The sequence below is a fragment of the Danio rerio genome, chromosome 19 (assembly GCF_052040795.2).
Source record: "Danio rerio strain M-AB ecotype USA chromosome 19, GRCz13ab, whole genome shotgun sequence".
Taxonomy (NCBI): domain Eukaryota; kingdom Metazoa; phylum Chordata; class Actinopteri; order Cypriniformes; family Danionidae; genus Danio; species Danio rerio.
The window spans coordinates 142,188-157,500 of NC_141039.2; the positions used below are offsets into that span (position 1 = coordinate 142,188).

General features: G+C 51.4%; 1 protein-coding gene across 1 annotated transcript in view; it reads right to left on the reverse strand.

The window, feature by feature from the left end:
- Positions 1-2,206: 2,206 nt before the first annotated feature.
- Positions 2,207-15,313, reverse strand: part of adgrb1b (adhesion G protein-coupled receptor B1b) — a 14,648-nt gene continuing 1,541 nt past the window's right edge. The window contains 29 exon segments of the mRNA NM_001447109.1: positions 2,207-3,843; positions 3,925-3,975; positions 4,086-4,190; positions 4,269-4,304; positions 4,386-5,011; positions 5,117-5,153; positions 5,240-5,507; positions 5,603-5,688; positions 5,775-5,841; positions 5,975-6,195; positions 6,282-6,384; positions 6,694-6,797; positions 7,757-7,880; positions 9,218-9,261; positions 9,377-9,479; positions 9,613-9,688; positions 9,779-9,922; positions 10,020-10,128; positions 10,581-10,649; positions 10,753-10,938; positions 11,028-11,134; positions 11,394-11,495; positions 11,582-11,746; positions 11,835-11,999; positions 12,110-12,274; positions 12,355-12,510; positions 12,597-12,692; positions 12,781-12,930; positions 13,623-14,452. Coding sequence (NP_001434038.1) covers positions 3,646-3,843; positions 3,925-3,975; positions 4,086-4,190; positions 4,269-4,304; positions 4,386-5,011; positions 5,117-5,153; positions 5,240-5,507; positions 5,603-5,688; positions 5,775-5,841; positions 5,975-6,195; positions 6,282-6,384; positions 6,694-6,797; positions 7,757-7,880; positions 9,218-9,261; positions 9,377-9,479; positions 9,613-9,688; positions 9,779-9,922; positions 10,020-10,128; positions 10,581-10,649; positions 10,753-10,938; positions 11,028-11,134; positions 11,394-11,495; positions 11,582-11,746; positions 11,835-11,999; positions 12,110-12,274; positions 12,355-12,510; positions 12,597-12,692; positions 12,781-12,930; positions 13,623-14,334 — 4,575 coding nt within the window. The 5' untranslated portion in view covers positions 14,335-14,452 and the 3' untranslated portion in view covers positions 2,207-3,645.

Genomic DNA, 15,313 nt, shown 5'->3' on the forward strand with positions numbered 1-15,313 from the left:
CGCTTTACTTCAACTGCAGGACCTGATTTAACCACTAGTCCTGAGTTCTGAGCAGTTGCTATGGAGTTGCTAGGGTGTTCTGAGTAGATGTGTTGCTTATGCAATTGCATATTGTTATATGGTTGCTAACATCTTCAGAGATGGTTGCTAGGGTGTTTTATTAGTTGTGATTTGGTTGCTATGGTGTTTTGAGTGGTTGTCGTGGGGTTGCTAGTTGGTTCTGAATTGTTGTGATTCGGTTGCTAGGGTGTTTGGACTAGTTATTTATGTGGTTGTTTGAGTGTTTTTAGTTGTTGTGAGTGTTCTGAGAAATAGTTATTTGGTTACTAACGAGATGGTTGCTAGGGTGTTCTGATTAGTTGTAATTTGGTTGCTATGGTGTTTTGAGCGGTTGTTAAATGGTTGCTACTGTGATCTGATTAGTTGTGATTTGGTTGTTAAGGTTTTCCGGGATGGTTGCTAGGATGTCCTGATTAGTTGTGATTTGGTTGTTATGGTGTTTTGAGTGGTTGTTGTGAGGTTGCTTGCTTGTCCTAAGTAATTGCTATATGGTTGCTAGTGTGTCCTAAGTAGTTGTGATTTGGTTGCTAGGGTGTTGTGAATGGTTGTTGTGTGATTGCTAGGGTGCCCTGAGCAGTAGATATTTGGTTGCTAGGGTGTCCTGAGTAGTTGTGATTTGGTTGCTAGGTTGTTCTGAGCTGTTATGTGTTCAGTATGCTCTTGTTTTTCCAGCTTAGACAGCACCGCTGGAGGTCTCAGCTAGAGCTGGTGCTGGACTAGCAGTAGTACGTGAACCCCGGCGCGCTCTGCTGCTCTTCAGCTGATGTTTCTCTGCGTTAGCATTAGCGGTTCTGAGCTGTCGAGTCCCCGCAGGTCTCTGTGTGTCGGCCGCTGAGAGCTGTTCCCTGTGGAGCAGAATTACTCTCTAAAGTCTGCTGGCATTTGGCCGTGACGCAGGAGCGCAGCTGTAATCCCCGAGCGCCCACTTGCTCATTCATGGCGGCGCGATCATGTGACTCACAATATTCAACACCGCAATTACATTCTCTTGGCTTGAGTGCAGCAAGACAAAAACCCACACAAAGGTTTGAGTGGCACATTCATACCGTCATGAGGAATGAAATAACACCCCTGCGCACAATTATTCCCCTCGGCACCGAGAGCCACTGTGCATTTACATGCAGCACTAGAGCCGCAGCAGTGCATTATGAGCCTGACGAACCGCATGACACACGCGAGCGGTGACTCAAACAAAGAGACGGAAATGAGTGGAGAGGGGAATAAGAGTAGTAATGAAGGAGAAGAATAGATCACCCTCGTCATCACATCACTCAGGGACGGGTTTATGAATGAGAGTGTGTGTCGGTATTAACCCTCCTCTGGAATGACTTCTGCCTCCTCCAACATTAACCAAGCAGATGCAGTAAGAGGGAGAGGAAGCCCAGCCGGTGCTGAACACGCCAAGGTCCTCCACAGAATGAGCTCAGGAGACTCCTACACCTGTAGATTCTGCTGAACAGGAGGGAGGTGTTGAGCTGGAGAGATATACTCAGAAATCAGTCATCTCCTATGTCAGCTTATGCTCATGCTCATATTTTGGTGGGAAGCACAGTGGGTAGTACGATCGCCTCACAGCAAGGTCACTGGTTTGAGTCTCGGCTGGGTCAGTTGGTGTTTCTGTGTGGAGTTTGCATGTTCTCCCCGTGTTGGCGTGGGTTTCCTCCGGGTGCTCCGGTTTCCCCCACAGTCCAAACACATGCGCTATAGGGGAACTGATCAACTACACTGACCGTAGTGTATGAGTGTGTATGGGTGGTTCCCAGTGATGGGTTGCAGCTGAAAGGGCATTTGCTGCGTGAATATGTGCTGGATAAGTTTATAGTTCATTCCAACCCCAGATTCATAAAGGGACTAAGCCGAAAAGAAAATGAAAGAATGAATGAATGAAGTGATTTTGGCATTAGACATGGAGAGTTGATTATTATGAATGACTGTGAAGTAATGGCGCTGCACATGATGTTCAGAGAGTGTGCGCTGTGCTCATTTAATGTTCAGTCATCTGCTCAATGAACACAGGTCACACTGTGTGGGCGGGGCTGAGATCTGAGTGACTGACCAATGACAGACGAGGGGAAACCTGTCTGAAAACACTCGTTTAGGTGCTGCAGGGAGTGCATTTGCAATCAGAAAACAGAGAGAGATGCGGTGTCATTTTAATTTGTTTTATTTTATTCCAAAGAGACACTTTAACCTGTTATTCTTCAAACATGTACATTCACAGCAGGAGGTGAAATACACACAGATTCAGACAGACATCAGGAACCTCTCGCAAACGCAGAAACGCGAGGAAGGATATCTTCACGTACAGAGAGAGACGCACAGGTTGGTGGCCGTACAGACGCCCAAAGGTTCAGTGTCTCAGCATGGAGGAATCAAGTAAAAAATCTATAATGCTTTCCTGAAGCACAGTCAAATATATCTCTAGGCTATTACTCTGTGTGGACGACGTGCTTTTCCTTCCTCTTTTAGCAGCAAAACACACGTCTTGTGTCGTCCTTCGTTTAATATCTAATATAGTCTGTGAACAGTGTTAAAGGTTTCTAAATGCTCTATAAAGACTAGATATATAAAACTCTGAAAATGGTTAACAAAAATCAAGATTCTAACGCCAGTCCTGCTTGGGCATCAAGCATCTGTCCTCATATTGCACTGATGCCAGTCCAGTCCAGGCATCTCTACTGCACTGGGAGTCTCTCCCGCGGACACAGCGGAAGTTCACAGGCGGGCCGGAGCCCGTAACATGTGCTGGGGTTTCATTCACAAGGCCGTAAAAGAGCTGCGGTGGGAAACGGGGAACACAGTGGTCTGATCCGGTGGAGATGAGGAGAAACAACAGCTCGTCCTCAAAGAGTCCAAGGCTACACAGTCACTGCTGCTCCGCCTACATTAACCATAATGCTCTGCAGGGGTACTCCATCTTGCTGCTGCTGCTGCTTTTGGGAATGACTTCATAAATAAATCTCGATGAACACAAATGTGCAGACAACAGGAGAAACTTCAAATCATAACATGATCAGTAGAACCAACGAGTAACATAAAGGTCTCGCAATAATAACAGAGGAGTGATGGAAACTGATGCTCAGCTCTCAACGTTTCTTCAAGTTTCATTACATATATTTCCCCAAAGTTTGTTGGAAGCGTCCAGAAATGCTTCAGGCAAAGCGCTAGAAACAGAGACGACAGGACGGCAGTGTTTCTGTGTCCGTCTGACGCAGCGAGGATTGTGGGAGATCCGCTCCGGAAGGAGCCGCAACTCCTGCACTCGACCCTCCTGTGGGAAGATTCGCCCATCACAACATGGACTTGCGGAAAAATGAGCGATCACAGGCACCTCCTGGACCAATGGAAGAGTATTGGGAGAAGCTCTCGATGAACCGGCCAGAATCTCTCTGAAACCCGTTCTCCGCTTCTGATGGCTGAGGTCAGAGTCATGTTGAGCCGAGAGCTGCTTCTGAAGCCGGACACACGCGTGTTCAATGACAGACGCTACAGGCTCGCTCTCTGCCTCCACAGGCTCATACCTTCATTTCCGCTCTCTTTCCCAAATAAAAGCACACCGAGGTGTTCAGCGTTGGTGTTGCGCCCTCACACCTCTGTCTGGAGGTCGATGATGTCCTGGCCCACGAGCGGGATGCTGGCTCCTGCTTTCTCCCACTCCACCGCCTGCAGGTCCAGCGGCGAGGCCTGCAGCGGCTCCAGGTCCTTGCGCACCCATGCAGGCGGAGATGCCTGCGACCTGCTCATGCTCTCCCAGGATCGGTCCATGGCCCCCGGCTGCTTATCCTGCAGAGAGACACATGTCAGGGTTAGAGACTCGCAATCTGAAAATATCTTCAATGTCTGTCAAAGGATGGCCACACTTACGCTGTGGTTGGTCTTGTCGCTGCCAGCGGAGGAAACGCTCCACCTGACGGACTGCGGAGAAAACACAGAGTTATGACTGCAGGGTAAACACACAGGATAGATCAGGTGTGTGTCTGTGTATGTGTGTGTGTGTGTGTGTGTGTGTGTGTTCAGTGGCTCACCTTGCTGTCAGAGGCCGGAGACTCCCTGTCCTTTTCAGCATGGTGGACTTTCCTGTTCAGATCCTGAAACATGTTCTGGTGGCGCTTTCGTGTGTGCATGATTTTCTGCAAGAGAGATGAAGGAACGGTTAAACCTTGCAGAATCACACACTCAACCAAGAAGACCTTGTCACGAGTGTTTACCTCAAAGTCCAGTTCTGCATAGCGAGATTTCTGCCTCTGTGAGAGTGAAACAGGACAACATTAACATCACATTGATACTGAACAGAATGATGGTTGAGCAGTGGAGCAGTCTCGTACCCCTTCGCTGACCTCCAGGGAGCTCATGGACAGTGTGGAGATGGTCTCACTCTTGGACATCATGGAGTTCATGGAGTCGAAGGTGTCGCCCAGGCTGCTGGTCATGTGGCTCTCGCTGGAGATGTTGTGGATGTTCTGGATAGGTGAGTCCCGCTCTGAGTAGGACACACTGACGCGGTCGGCGGGCAGCGTCTGCGTGGCGTAGGCAGCTTGCGGCTCGGCGTAGGTTCCGCTAATGTGCATGAGGCGTGCCTGCGGAAGGTCGGTGCTGATGTTGTACTTGCTGGAGCCACTGGAGTCGTCTTTGGGCTTGGCGCGGAGCGTGGAGGTGGTGTTGGGCAGGAGCACGTACCCGCTGCCGTCCGCACACACACTCTCTGCCTGAGCACGAGCCAGATCCGCATCCAGCTGCTTGAAGAGCTCGCTGTCACACACATACACTGGTTTCCCGCAGGATGGGTCGCGGCCCTTCTCTATGCGCAGGGTCAGTGTGTGGCTGGAGTATTCCGGCACTGGGGGAATGTGGCTCTTCCCACTGGGGTTGGGCAGCGTGTGGAAGTTTGGGCCGAGGGGCAGGGGCATCTGTGGAGGGGGCATCTTCTCCTCAGAGGAGCTCTTCATTCCACCTGAAGAGAAGAGCAATGCCAATCGATTAGCATCTTAAGAACACATCAGGAGTCATGCTGTTTGGTGAGATGAATGCATTAAGCTGTCGATCATGTGAGACTCACCTGGTCGGTTTGAGTCGCCATCCTTCTCAAAGTCAGACTGTGCATGGGAAAAATCAGAAATGCTGTTAGCACATGCTAGCTGTTAGCACGCAGAGTCATGAGAATGCTAGCATGAACACTCACCATGAGCTGCGTGTGGCCGTTCTGCAGAGAGCTGCCAGAGTCTCCGTTCCCATCCTCCTTGCGGTCCACAACTCTGCATTTGACCGCCTCCTGAACCTCCCTGCGCAGGATGCAGTGCACCATCACGATGATGAAGCCCTCCAGAGAGTCGAAGACAGCGAAGAGGATCTGGAAGAGTGCAGAGCGGCGGTCCGTCATGGCCAACACTGCAGACATCCAGGTCAGCGCCAGCAGAGGCAGAACCACACAGGAGCTCCACAGAGACGCCCTGCAGGACAGCGCAGTGAGCACACATGCTGCAGGAGTGTGTGTGTGTGTGTGTGTGTGTGTGTATGTGTGTGTGTGGCTGAGTGTTTCCCTTACCCTGCTCTCTCTTTCAGCTTGACATCAGTGATGCCGTCCTTTGACACAAGCTTGTTGAAAACCAGAATACCAATCACCATGTTGACCTGAAAACACACAGGAGCACGTCAGCAAATGCAGTGACAGCAGTGTGAGTGCAGTAATAGTGCAGTGAGCATGTGTGGCTCCTCACCAGAACAACAGCCGCTGCTGGACCCACAAACGAGTACAGCAGCCCGCCCTCCAGAGACAACCAGCAGCTGCGGAGAACAGAACACAGCATTGAACAAACAGGACACAGCATTACGAGGACACAGCATTACGAGGACACAGCATTAAACTCATCTCCACAGTGAAGCAGAGAGTCGGACCGGCAGTGGGACAGTTACTCACTAGTTGACGGTTCCATAGCCTTTAGCTTTAGTGAACCCCACAGAGATGGCCACCACCAGTGCCGGCAGCCCCCAGCCCAGGCAGAGGAAGCGCTTGCGGATGATGCGGTTGCGCAGGCGCCCCGTGACGGCCATGTAGGACTGCCAGGCCTCAGTCAGCACCCAGCAGAAGGAGGACAAGAAGAAGAAGTGCAGGAGCGCCGCCACCAGAGTGCACATCACCTGTGAGACACACACACACACACAGGTGAGACCCGCCCCCAGAGCTGGGCATCTAAGCTTTGATTGGTCAGAGGTTTCGGGCTCACCTTGTTGCGCGCTTGAGTCTGGCCAATCAGAATGAGGGCGTTGGAGCAGATGATGGACAGGCAGAAGTTGATCAGGATCACGGATCGCTCAGAGCGGATGTACCTGAGGAGGGAAACACTCCACATTAGCTTCAGCTCAACACAATGCAGCGTTCGGCCCCGGGGACTCTGAGGACCTCCACTGCTGTGCAAAGCTATGCTTTTAGATAAACATTATTATTGAAAAGTGCAAGAAATAAATGATTTTATAAATAAATATGATGATTGTGACGGCTTTATTTTGCTTTCTAAATACTGAGTGATGAGGTTACTGGCCCTTTAATTCATTACTCATCTATAGCGGATATCAGTAATCAGCCATGACACAGTAATATCAGCAGACGATCAATAAAAGAAAAGCAGATTGTCTTACTTCCAGACCGAGACGTAGATGATGATGAGGAGGAGGAGGGTGAGCGACGACACCCCGCATCCCACGATCATCGTAACCGACGGCAACAGAGACCTGTCCATGTTCTGTGGAGAAACACGGAAACGTCAGTGTCTCACACACACACACAAGCTCACACACACACACACACACACACACACAAGCGCACACACGCACACACACACAAGCGCACACACGCACACATGTCCCTCAGGATTGGATGACTGGCAGAAACAGGGCAGCGGGTGTGAAGGAGACGTGAAGGTGAGCGCAGCGCTCCACATTCCCTCTCTGCTGCTCCACATTAGCACATTTAAACGCTACCAGCTGAGTGTGTGTGTGTGTGTGTGCGTGTGTCCTGCAGGTAGGCAATTGCCACCTCTGAAATGACTGTACACTTGGACACACACACACACACACACACATCACAGTACATGTGCTGTTCTATTAGCTGCTGCCCTCTTTCATTTGCCCTTGAAAAATTAAAAAACGTTTAGTATTCATACACACACACACACACACACACACACACAATGAAGGCGTGTAACAGGTCTTTAAACCCGATAATCGTTGCGCGACGCGACGCGTCAAAAGAGCGCGCTCCCGCTGCTGGTTATAAACGGAAGCGTCTGTTTCTGACGCGTCGCGTCGCCGCGCTGTTTTCCCTCGCGCTGATAACTGAATTACAGCGAGAGGCTGCGGATGCGGTTACCATGGCAACTGCTTCTGCACCAAAAAGATCAAAACAGCGGTCCCGATCACACACACACTCACAAACACACACACTTACACACACACACTCATGCACTGAAACGACACGGAAACGCTGATAAAAGCTGATCAGATCGATGAAGACAGATTAAAGATCGATTGATCACAGCCTCGCTTCATCAATCAGAGGAGAACATAAAGACGACCACAGAAGATCAGCGCGCTTCATCATTCTCTGCCTCACACACACAGACGGACACACACACACAGATGGACACACACACACACGCACGCACTCACACATACGAACATATATTTGCGGTCGGTCACTCACCGGATCGGGGTTCGGTCTCGCGATCAGGGCGAAGGTGGTCAGTCCGTCACACACACACACTGTGCTGGAGTCGCGAGACACTGATCTGCAGCCGCGCGCGGACCACGAGCCCAGCAGAGACGAGCTGCGCGCGCACACAAACACACACACACACACACACTCGGGTTAGATACACTCGGAAATAAAGCCCGCACACACACACACACACACAGAGAGAGAGCAGAGCAGAGCAGCTCACACACACTCACACACACGTGCAGACCGCATATTTATTACAGATTACAGCATATTCATGCAGATGAACACATTCATACAGCAAATTTATTCATCAGAATCTGCAGATGACTGACAGCTCACTGACACTGCAGTCTCCGCCCACATATTAGACTATTCAACACATGACATATATCATACATGAGGACATATCACATATAATCAACAGCAGAAACTACACACAGATCATCACTGTACTGCTGCCGCCTCCAACAGCTGCTGTCTACTGTCAGTGCTCTACTCAATCCTGCATCATCATCATCATCATCATCATCATCATCATCATCATCATCATCATTATTATTATGCTTATTATTATGATGATAATGATGATGATGATGAGTGCTTGAGAGCTGCTTCACACTGATTCTGTTGTTTTTTGTGAAGCTGCTGTAATATCAGAGCTGGGAGATACAGCAGTGTGTGTGTGTGTGTGTGTGTGTGTGTGTGTGTATATTGCAGTAATGGGGAATATACAAGACACACTTACAGTGTGTGTGTGTGTGTGTGTGTGTGTGTTTGTATCAATGTGTGTGTGCATGCATATCTCTGTGTGTGTCAATGTGTGACTGTGTATCTCTCACAGTGTGTGTGTGTGTGTGTGTGTGTGTGTGTGTTTGGCACAGGTCTGAGAGCAGGTGGTTGAGCTCCGTGTTCAGCGAGAGACAGACTCCACACTGAAACACTCAGATATAAGATCAGTGGAGTGTCACACTTGACCAATAACTGATGTGTGTGTGTGTGTGTGTGTGTGTGTGTTTCTGGATGCTGATTGGTCAATAGAGCAGTACAGCACCGCCTGCTCAGGGTGAAGTATTAAACTGAAGAGCTTCAGCAGAGATCTACAGCCGGGTCAACACCCAAACTCCATCAGACGAGGACCATCTGCCTCTGTGTGTGTGTGTGTGTTCATAAGTGTGAATGTGTGTGTGTGGGATGGTGAAAGAACTATGCAAAGGTTTCGAATGTCCTGTGAATATTCATGAGGTCATAAGTGATGTGTGTCAGTAGGCGGAGGCTCATTTGCATATGATTAGCGGTTGTCAGGGAGGTGTTGATGTGACACAGTGTACTGAGGGCAGACGAGAGAGTGTGACCTTTAGAGCTGCGATACACACACACACATACACACATGCACACTCAACACACACACACAAACAACACACAACGCACAAAACACACACCCACCTCTCGCTCTCGTCCCAGGCGATGCAGGTCTCGTTGACGGTGCCCTGCAGAGACAGACACACACAGTCTGGTCAGTGGGTGTGGATAAGATCACAAGACACGCCCCCATGTGAGTGATTGACATGTGACTGAGGTGTGATTGACAGGACAGAGACTCACGTTGTGCAGGTGAGGAAACTCGATCTCCACCGGAGCGGAGAGGAACCCTGGGTTAGGCTTCACCGTCACCGTGACCACCTTAGAGTTCAGGAGCGTGCTGTTGCTGGACGAGAGAGAGAGAGAGAGAGTATTGATCAGCTATTGATCATCTGCCAATTATGCCAATTAGATTTATGCAAGTCTTGGCATTTCCATAACACGTGTGTGTGTGTGTGTGTGTGTGTGTGTGTGTGTACCTCTGTAAGGACAGGATGGGCCCCAGATTTCTGTAGAGAACGATGCCGGTGACGAAGCCGGTGCTCTGCTCAGCATCTACACACACACATTAGGAGGAGCATTAGAGACACGTCCAACACTCCTGCAGGACTCTGAGTGTGTGTGAGTGTGTGTGTGTGTGTGTACCTGGCACGTCCAGGCTCAGGGCGTTGCGTGACACTGTGACCTTCTCTTCAGAGTTGCGCACCCAGTCGATCATCCCTCGCCAGCCCTTCAGCGGGAAACTGACGTCTGAGCTGATGGTGCGCGGACGCTTCTGGATACTGAGCTCTGTGGGGACACGGGACAGTCAGACACACACACACACAAACATATATACACACACACACACACACACACACACACACACAGCTCGTCTGACACTCACCCAGATTCTCCGTCACCTCGTAGATGTCCTGGAAGTCCCTCATCTGGCGGCCGATCATGTCGATGAAGTTTTCCACCAGACTGAAGAACTGCTTGATGTTTGCTCCCATCTGTGTGCGCACACACACACACACACACACACACACACATAAAGAAATATTATAATATGATACGATAAAAACTATCAATTAAGAAATTAAAAATAAATGAGTAAAAATGTGATCTAAAAGCTAAACATCTGTGTGTGTGTGTGTGTGTGTGTGTGTGTGTGTGTGTGTGTGTCTGGGCAGCTCTCTGACGTGTTTATCTGTGTGTTCTCTGACGTGTGTAAGTGTGTGTGTGTGTGTGTGGGCGCGTGAGGTGTCTGTGTAGTCATCTGTCACAGATTGCCATGTGGGAGCTCGAGATTTATGCTTCTCTATTTTCTCCTCAAGTGTGTGTGTGTGTGTGCGTGTGTGTGTGTGTGTGTGTGTGTGTGTGTGTGAGTGTGTGAGTGTGTGAGTGTGTGTGTGTGAGTGTGTGAGTGTGTGTGTGCTTTCAGAGAAAATCTCCTCAAACTCACCAGCTGAGCTTCGTCCCATTTCTCTCGGTGTGTGTCCTGCAGGAGGTTGCTGATGGTGTGTGCGTAGTTCTGCGGGTCACACACACACACACACACACAGATGCTGTTAGATGAGCATATATTGGCATACATTGATGAGTGTGTGTGTGTGTGTGTGTGGATCAGTGTGTACCTCCACATCAGCGTTGCTCAGGCTCATCTTGGATCCTCTGAAGATCTCGGTGCTGTTCTTCAGGATCTCCATCACCGTCAGCAGGTCTCCGCTGTAGCGTGTGCTGCCCGCCGACGCCACCCTGAGGCGGGACAGAACCGCCGACACACCCTCCACCAGCTGAGACTGATCCACATCATCACGCATCTGCAAACACCACACGTCAGCTCTGAGTCAGTGTGTGTGTGTGTGTGTGTGTGTGTGTGTGTGTGTGTGTGTGTGTCTGTCTCTCTTACCAAGCTCTGGATCTCCTGGAAGTCTTTAGAGACGCATTTGATGTGAGTGGGGTTTTCCCAGAAGGCCAGACCCACAGCGTCCAGTGTGCATCTGCGGAGGATCAGGCCTGCAGGGGGCGCAGCAGGGTTAGTGCGACTCTACAACAGCTGCTATAGTCAAGTTCTGGCCACTAAAGTCCTTCCCTGATCTGAGCTCAGTGTGCTGCAGTGATGAACACCTGCTGTAGAGCTGCTTTACACATTAATATACAGAACATAGACGGATACACTGGGGCTGATCTGAAGACTGCATCTCTAGAACTCAGATCAGGCCAGGAGTTCCTGTGACCTAGTTTCAGACTGAAGGAGCAGGTCTCGGATCAGTACCTGTGGCGTCAGCAGGGCAGGGCAGTGCAGCCGTGTCTCCGGCCGGAGTTTTCTTCCACACCATGCTGCCGTAGTTCTCCTCTCCGCAGATCTCGTGTGGTTCTGCAGACAGCAGTAGAGACACTTACAGACGCTGCTCTGATGAACACTCATCTCCGTCAGTGAATATGCACGTCTATATCTCTCACCTGGGCAGCGCTTCTCGTTGCAGTTCCTCATCTCTGCTTTATCTCCATTGCAGGATTGTCCACCAAAGAACGGCCCTTCACACACTCTCTGCCTGAGCTGCTGCCCGCCACCGCAGGACTTACTGCAGGCGCCCCAGGAGCTCCACAGCAGCCAGCGGCCGTCCACTAGAGGGCGACACACAACACACTTTAGCCACACACACACTCACACACTCCCTAAAGGAACACATGTGTGCGCAGGTGTTAAGTGTACCAGGGCAGTCTCTGAGGAAGCAGTTTTTGGTCTCCAGCCATTCCCCTCTGCACTCGGAGCCGCCGTATGAGGGTCCGTTACACTCGCGGGTTCTCTGAGTCGTCCCATTGGAGCAGGAGGATGAGCAGGGGGTCCACGCAGACCAGTCGTTCCAGAATCCATCAACTATAGAGCAGACAAACACAGAGTACAGTGAGAAATGCTGGAGCTGTGAGGGAATGAGGTCTACAGCGCCCTCTGCTGGCGAGATGTGGACTAGCGAAGAGTTTGCTCACCTGGGCACACGGCAATGTTGCAGAACTTGGTCTGTTTGAAGGGTCCTCGGCAGGGTTCTCCACCGTTCTTAGGTTGTTTGCAGGTGCGGACTCGATCCCGGTACCCACGGCCACACGTGGAGGAGCACAGGCTCCAGGGTGCCCATTCATCCCAGGCTCCGTTCACTGCACACAGCACAGTTCATCAGTCCCCGCCCCATGCCACATAACTAAACATAACCGAGTGTGTGTGTGACGTGAAGTACCTGGGCAGACGGCGGTGTTGTTGCAGGGTCGGTTCTCTCTTAAAGGGCCGATACACTGAGCGGAGTTCATGCAGGAACGGGTGCGAGACTGCCAGCCCTCACCGCAGCTCACAGAACACACACTCCAGGAGGACCACGTGTCCTGCTGCGCCTCTTCTGCATGGGGAAGAGAGGGTTTGGTTTAGTTCAGCACTTGCTCTGCTGCCGGCTGGAGCAGATTTAGTGTTGCCATAGAAACACACCTTTCTGAGGGGCCTGGTTAGCCATGAGGGTGCCGTCAGAGTCACGCCGCTGGCCGATGATGGAGCGCAGACCTTGGCTTTTCTGACGGACTTGACCTGTGTAAATGAACACAAACACACATGTAAGATGTGACAGCATGCGCACACACTCACTGTGGTGTACTGGTATGGATGTGCAACTGACCGATGCAGGGCTGAGGGTTGCAGGCTCGTCCCTCCTCCACCACGCCCTCACAGATGCCATCTTCAGGTTGGCATGCGCGGCTGCGCACCTGCACTCCACCACCACACTCGCTACTGCACTCAGACCAGCGGCCCCACCCGCTCCAGCCTTCTGCACACACACACACACACACTTCTGTTAAGAGTGCACACTGACCCTGAGAACTGGACTGACACTATCTACTACAACTTCTGTCACAATCTACAGTGTAGAAGCAGTGGAGGAACCCAGATGAGCTGAGCTGAAGAGCAGAGTGTGTGGGTAATGCCGAGAGGAGGAGGACGGAACATTCACTGCCAGTGAGTCACTGTGACACTGCTGCCCTCTGCTGGACAACTCTGGCATCTGCATATAAACTTTATGAGCATAATAGAGGCGTCAAATCTGCCGTCAGCTTATCGGCAATCGATGCGCCATTGTTTTGGCATAAATGTAGGTTTAATGTCAAAGGGGCAGCCTCTGAGCAGCGGGGCGGCGTACCAATAACTGCTCTAGAACCTTTTCAAAACAAAAGGTCTTTGAAGGCCAAATGCCAGCACGCACCATGATACGGCCGTCTGAAAGGCTGAAGTGCTTTAATACCCGAGGCGCTCTTTGTATGCGCTGCTTTTGTTGCTATGGCGACCGCAGGCATTGATGGCTTTGGGGGGGGGGGGGGGGGGGTGGTGATTGGGCAGAGAGGCTATAGAGCTGTTGCTCCTGCTGGAGGACAGAAACTTCTGCTTTTCGGGGTGCAAATGATTTCGTTTGTACTTTATTGACCACATGGGTTAGTTCTAGAACTCTGCATCTAACACACTTACTCATGATTTCAGCGTCGCGGTTGCTGTCTCTAGCAGCAGGTGAGCACTTCTCCGTGTAGACTCCACCCCTGTAGCAGCCAGTCGTCTTCTTCTTGGGTGGCTCCCAGCACTGGCAGGGTGTGGCCATGATGCCGCAAGGGTTTCCGTGGGTGCTGGTGGCGAGGCAGTCTCCTAACCACTGGCACAGCATTTCACAAGCGGGCATACTGGGGTTCCTCTTGCCCACCACCAGAAACTCAGCGTTGAACTGGCTGCCTTCATCATTGCCCTCCTCTTCTTCCGCGTGCTCCAGACCCAGATGTGGCGTCACCTTGCGCACCTGCAGGAACTGTTTGCTGGACTCCAGGTAGGCCACCGAGGAAGAGGCGTCACACAGCCGGACCACTTCATCGAAGCTCTCCATACCTAGGTAGGTGCGCGAGGTCTCCAGGAAGGAGTCGAACTGGAAGGTGCGGATCTGGCGAGGAGTGCAGGACTCTGTGGGTTTGGTGATCTTCATGTAGACGGTGTATCGGCGAGGATCTGGGTTCTGCAGGGTCCAAGAGCATGGAGACGAGGGTAGGGCCGTCTTGGAGGAGAACACGCCAAAGAATCGGCTCTGCTCCAGGGTGGCACAGGTGGCAGAGGCCGGGCCAGAGGGAGTGCAGAGACTTGGGCTGAACATGGCGCACACACATATGCACAACGCCAGCGAGACCAAACGCCACTCCATGATGTCTCCTCAGGAGGACCGGTGGATGCTGGATTAGAGGATTGAGCTGGGGTCTCGCTTGATCACTGTGATGAAGATAGATTAAGGGTTTGCTTCTTCTAGATCAAGAGAGCCATATCTGTGGGACACAAGAACACAAGGGACTGGCGGTTAGCACTCATCAGTCAGAGCAGGACAGTCACTGTAATCATTATCCTGGAGCAGGTCTGCCGTCTGAATCATATCTGTGTTTGAGAGCTGTGCCCTCCATTAGCACTAGTGTGTGTTTGAGCAGCCCAGTCACCGCCGCTAATGCGCACACTGCCATTACACTCAGACTATAATTACAGTGCCCTTCACAGGAATCTCTGCCCGCATCGCTCTCTCGTTCTCTGCTGCCCACGCATTCACACGTGGCACCGCCGATTGCGTCAAACTGACGTCCGTGAAGACTCAGCTCGCACCCACGAAAGTTCAGCGCCGCGATGATTCTTACAGGGAGGGAGCGGGATATTTCCACAGAAACACTGCCCCCTCCGCGGCAGACAGCAGCACCAGCAGAACTTTCTCTGAGTGCGCGAGAGAGAGAGAGAGAGAGAGAGAGAGCGAGAGAGAGAGAAAGACAGAGAGAGAGAGAGAATGAGAGAGAGAGATGGAGAGTGTTGCCATAGCTACAGGTGCTAGAGAAACAGAGGCTCTCTGTGTGTGTGTGTGTGTGTGTGTGTGTGTGTGTGAGTGTGTGTGTGCGTCTGAGCCCTCTCTCTGTCCAAGCACAGTCCCTCAGTCTCTCCCTGACGCCGGCTGGCTTTCTCCCTCTGCAGCTCACAGATTCTCCTGCAGGAGGAAGATGAGGAAGAGGAGCCGCTGTGAGCGCCAGTGACCCTCATCTCCCCCCTGTCAGTAATAACAGATGAGAGTGAGGAAGCTGAAGTGTTCATCATGTCATGATGTCGGCCCTGTAGTGTGAGCGCAGCACTGCTGTGTAATTTTCTGCTCTTCA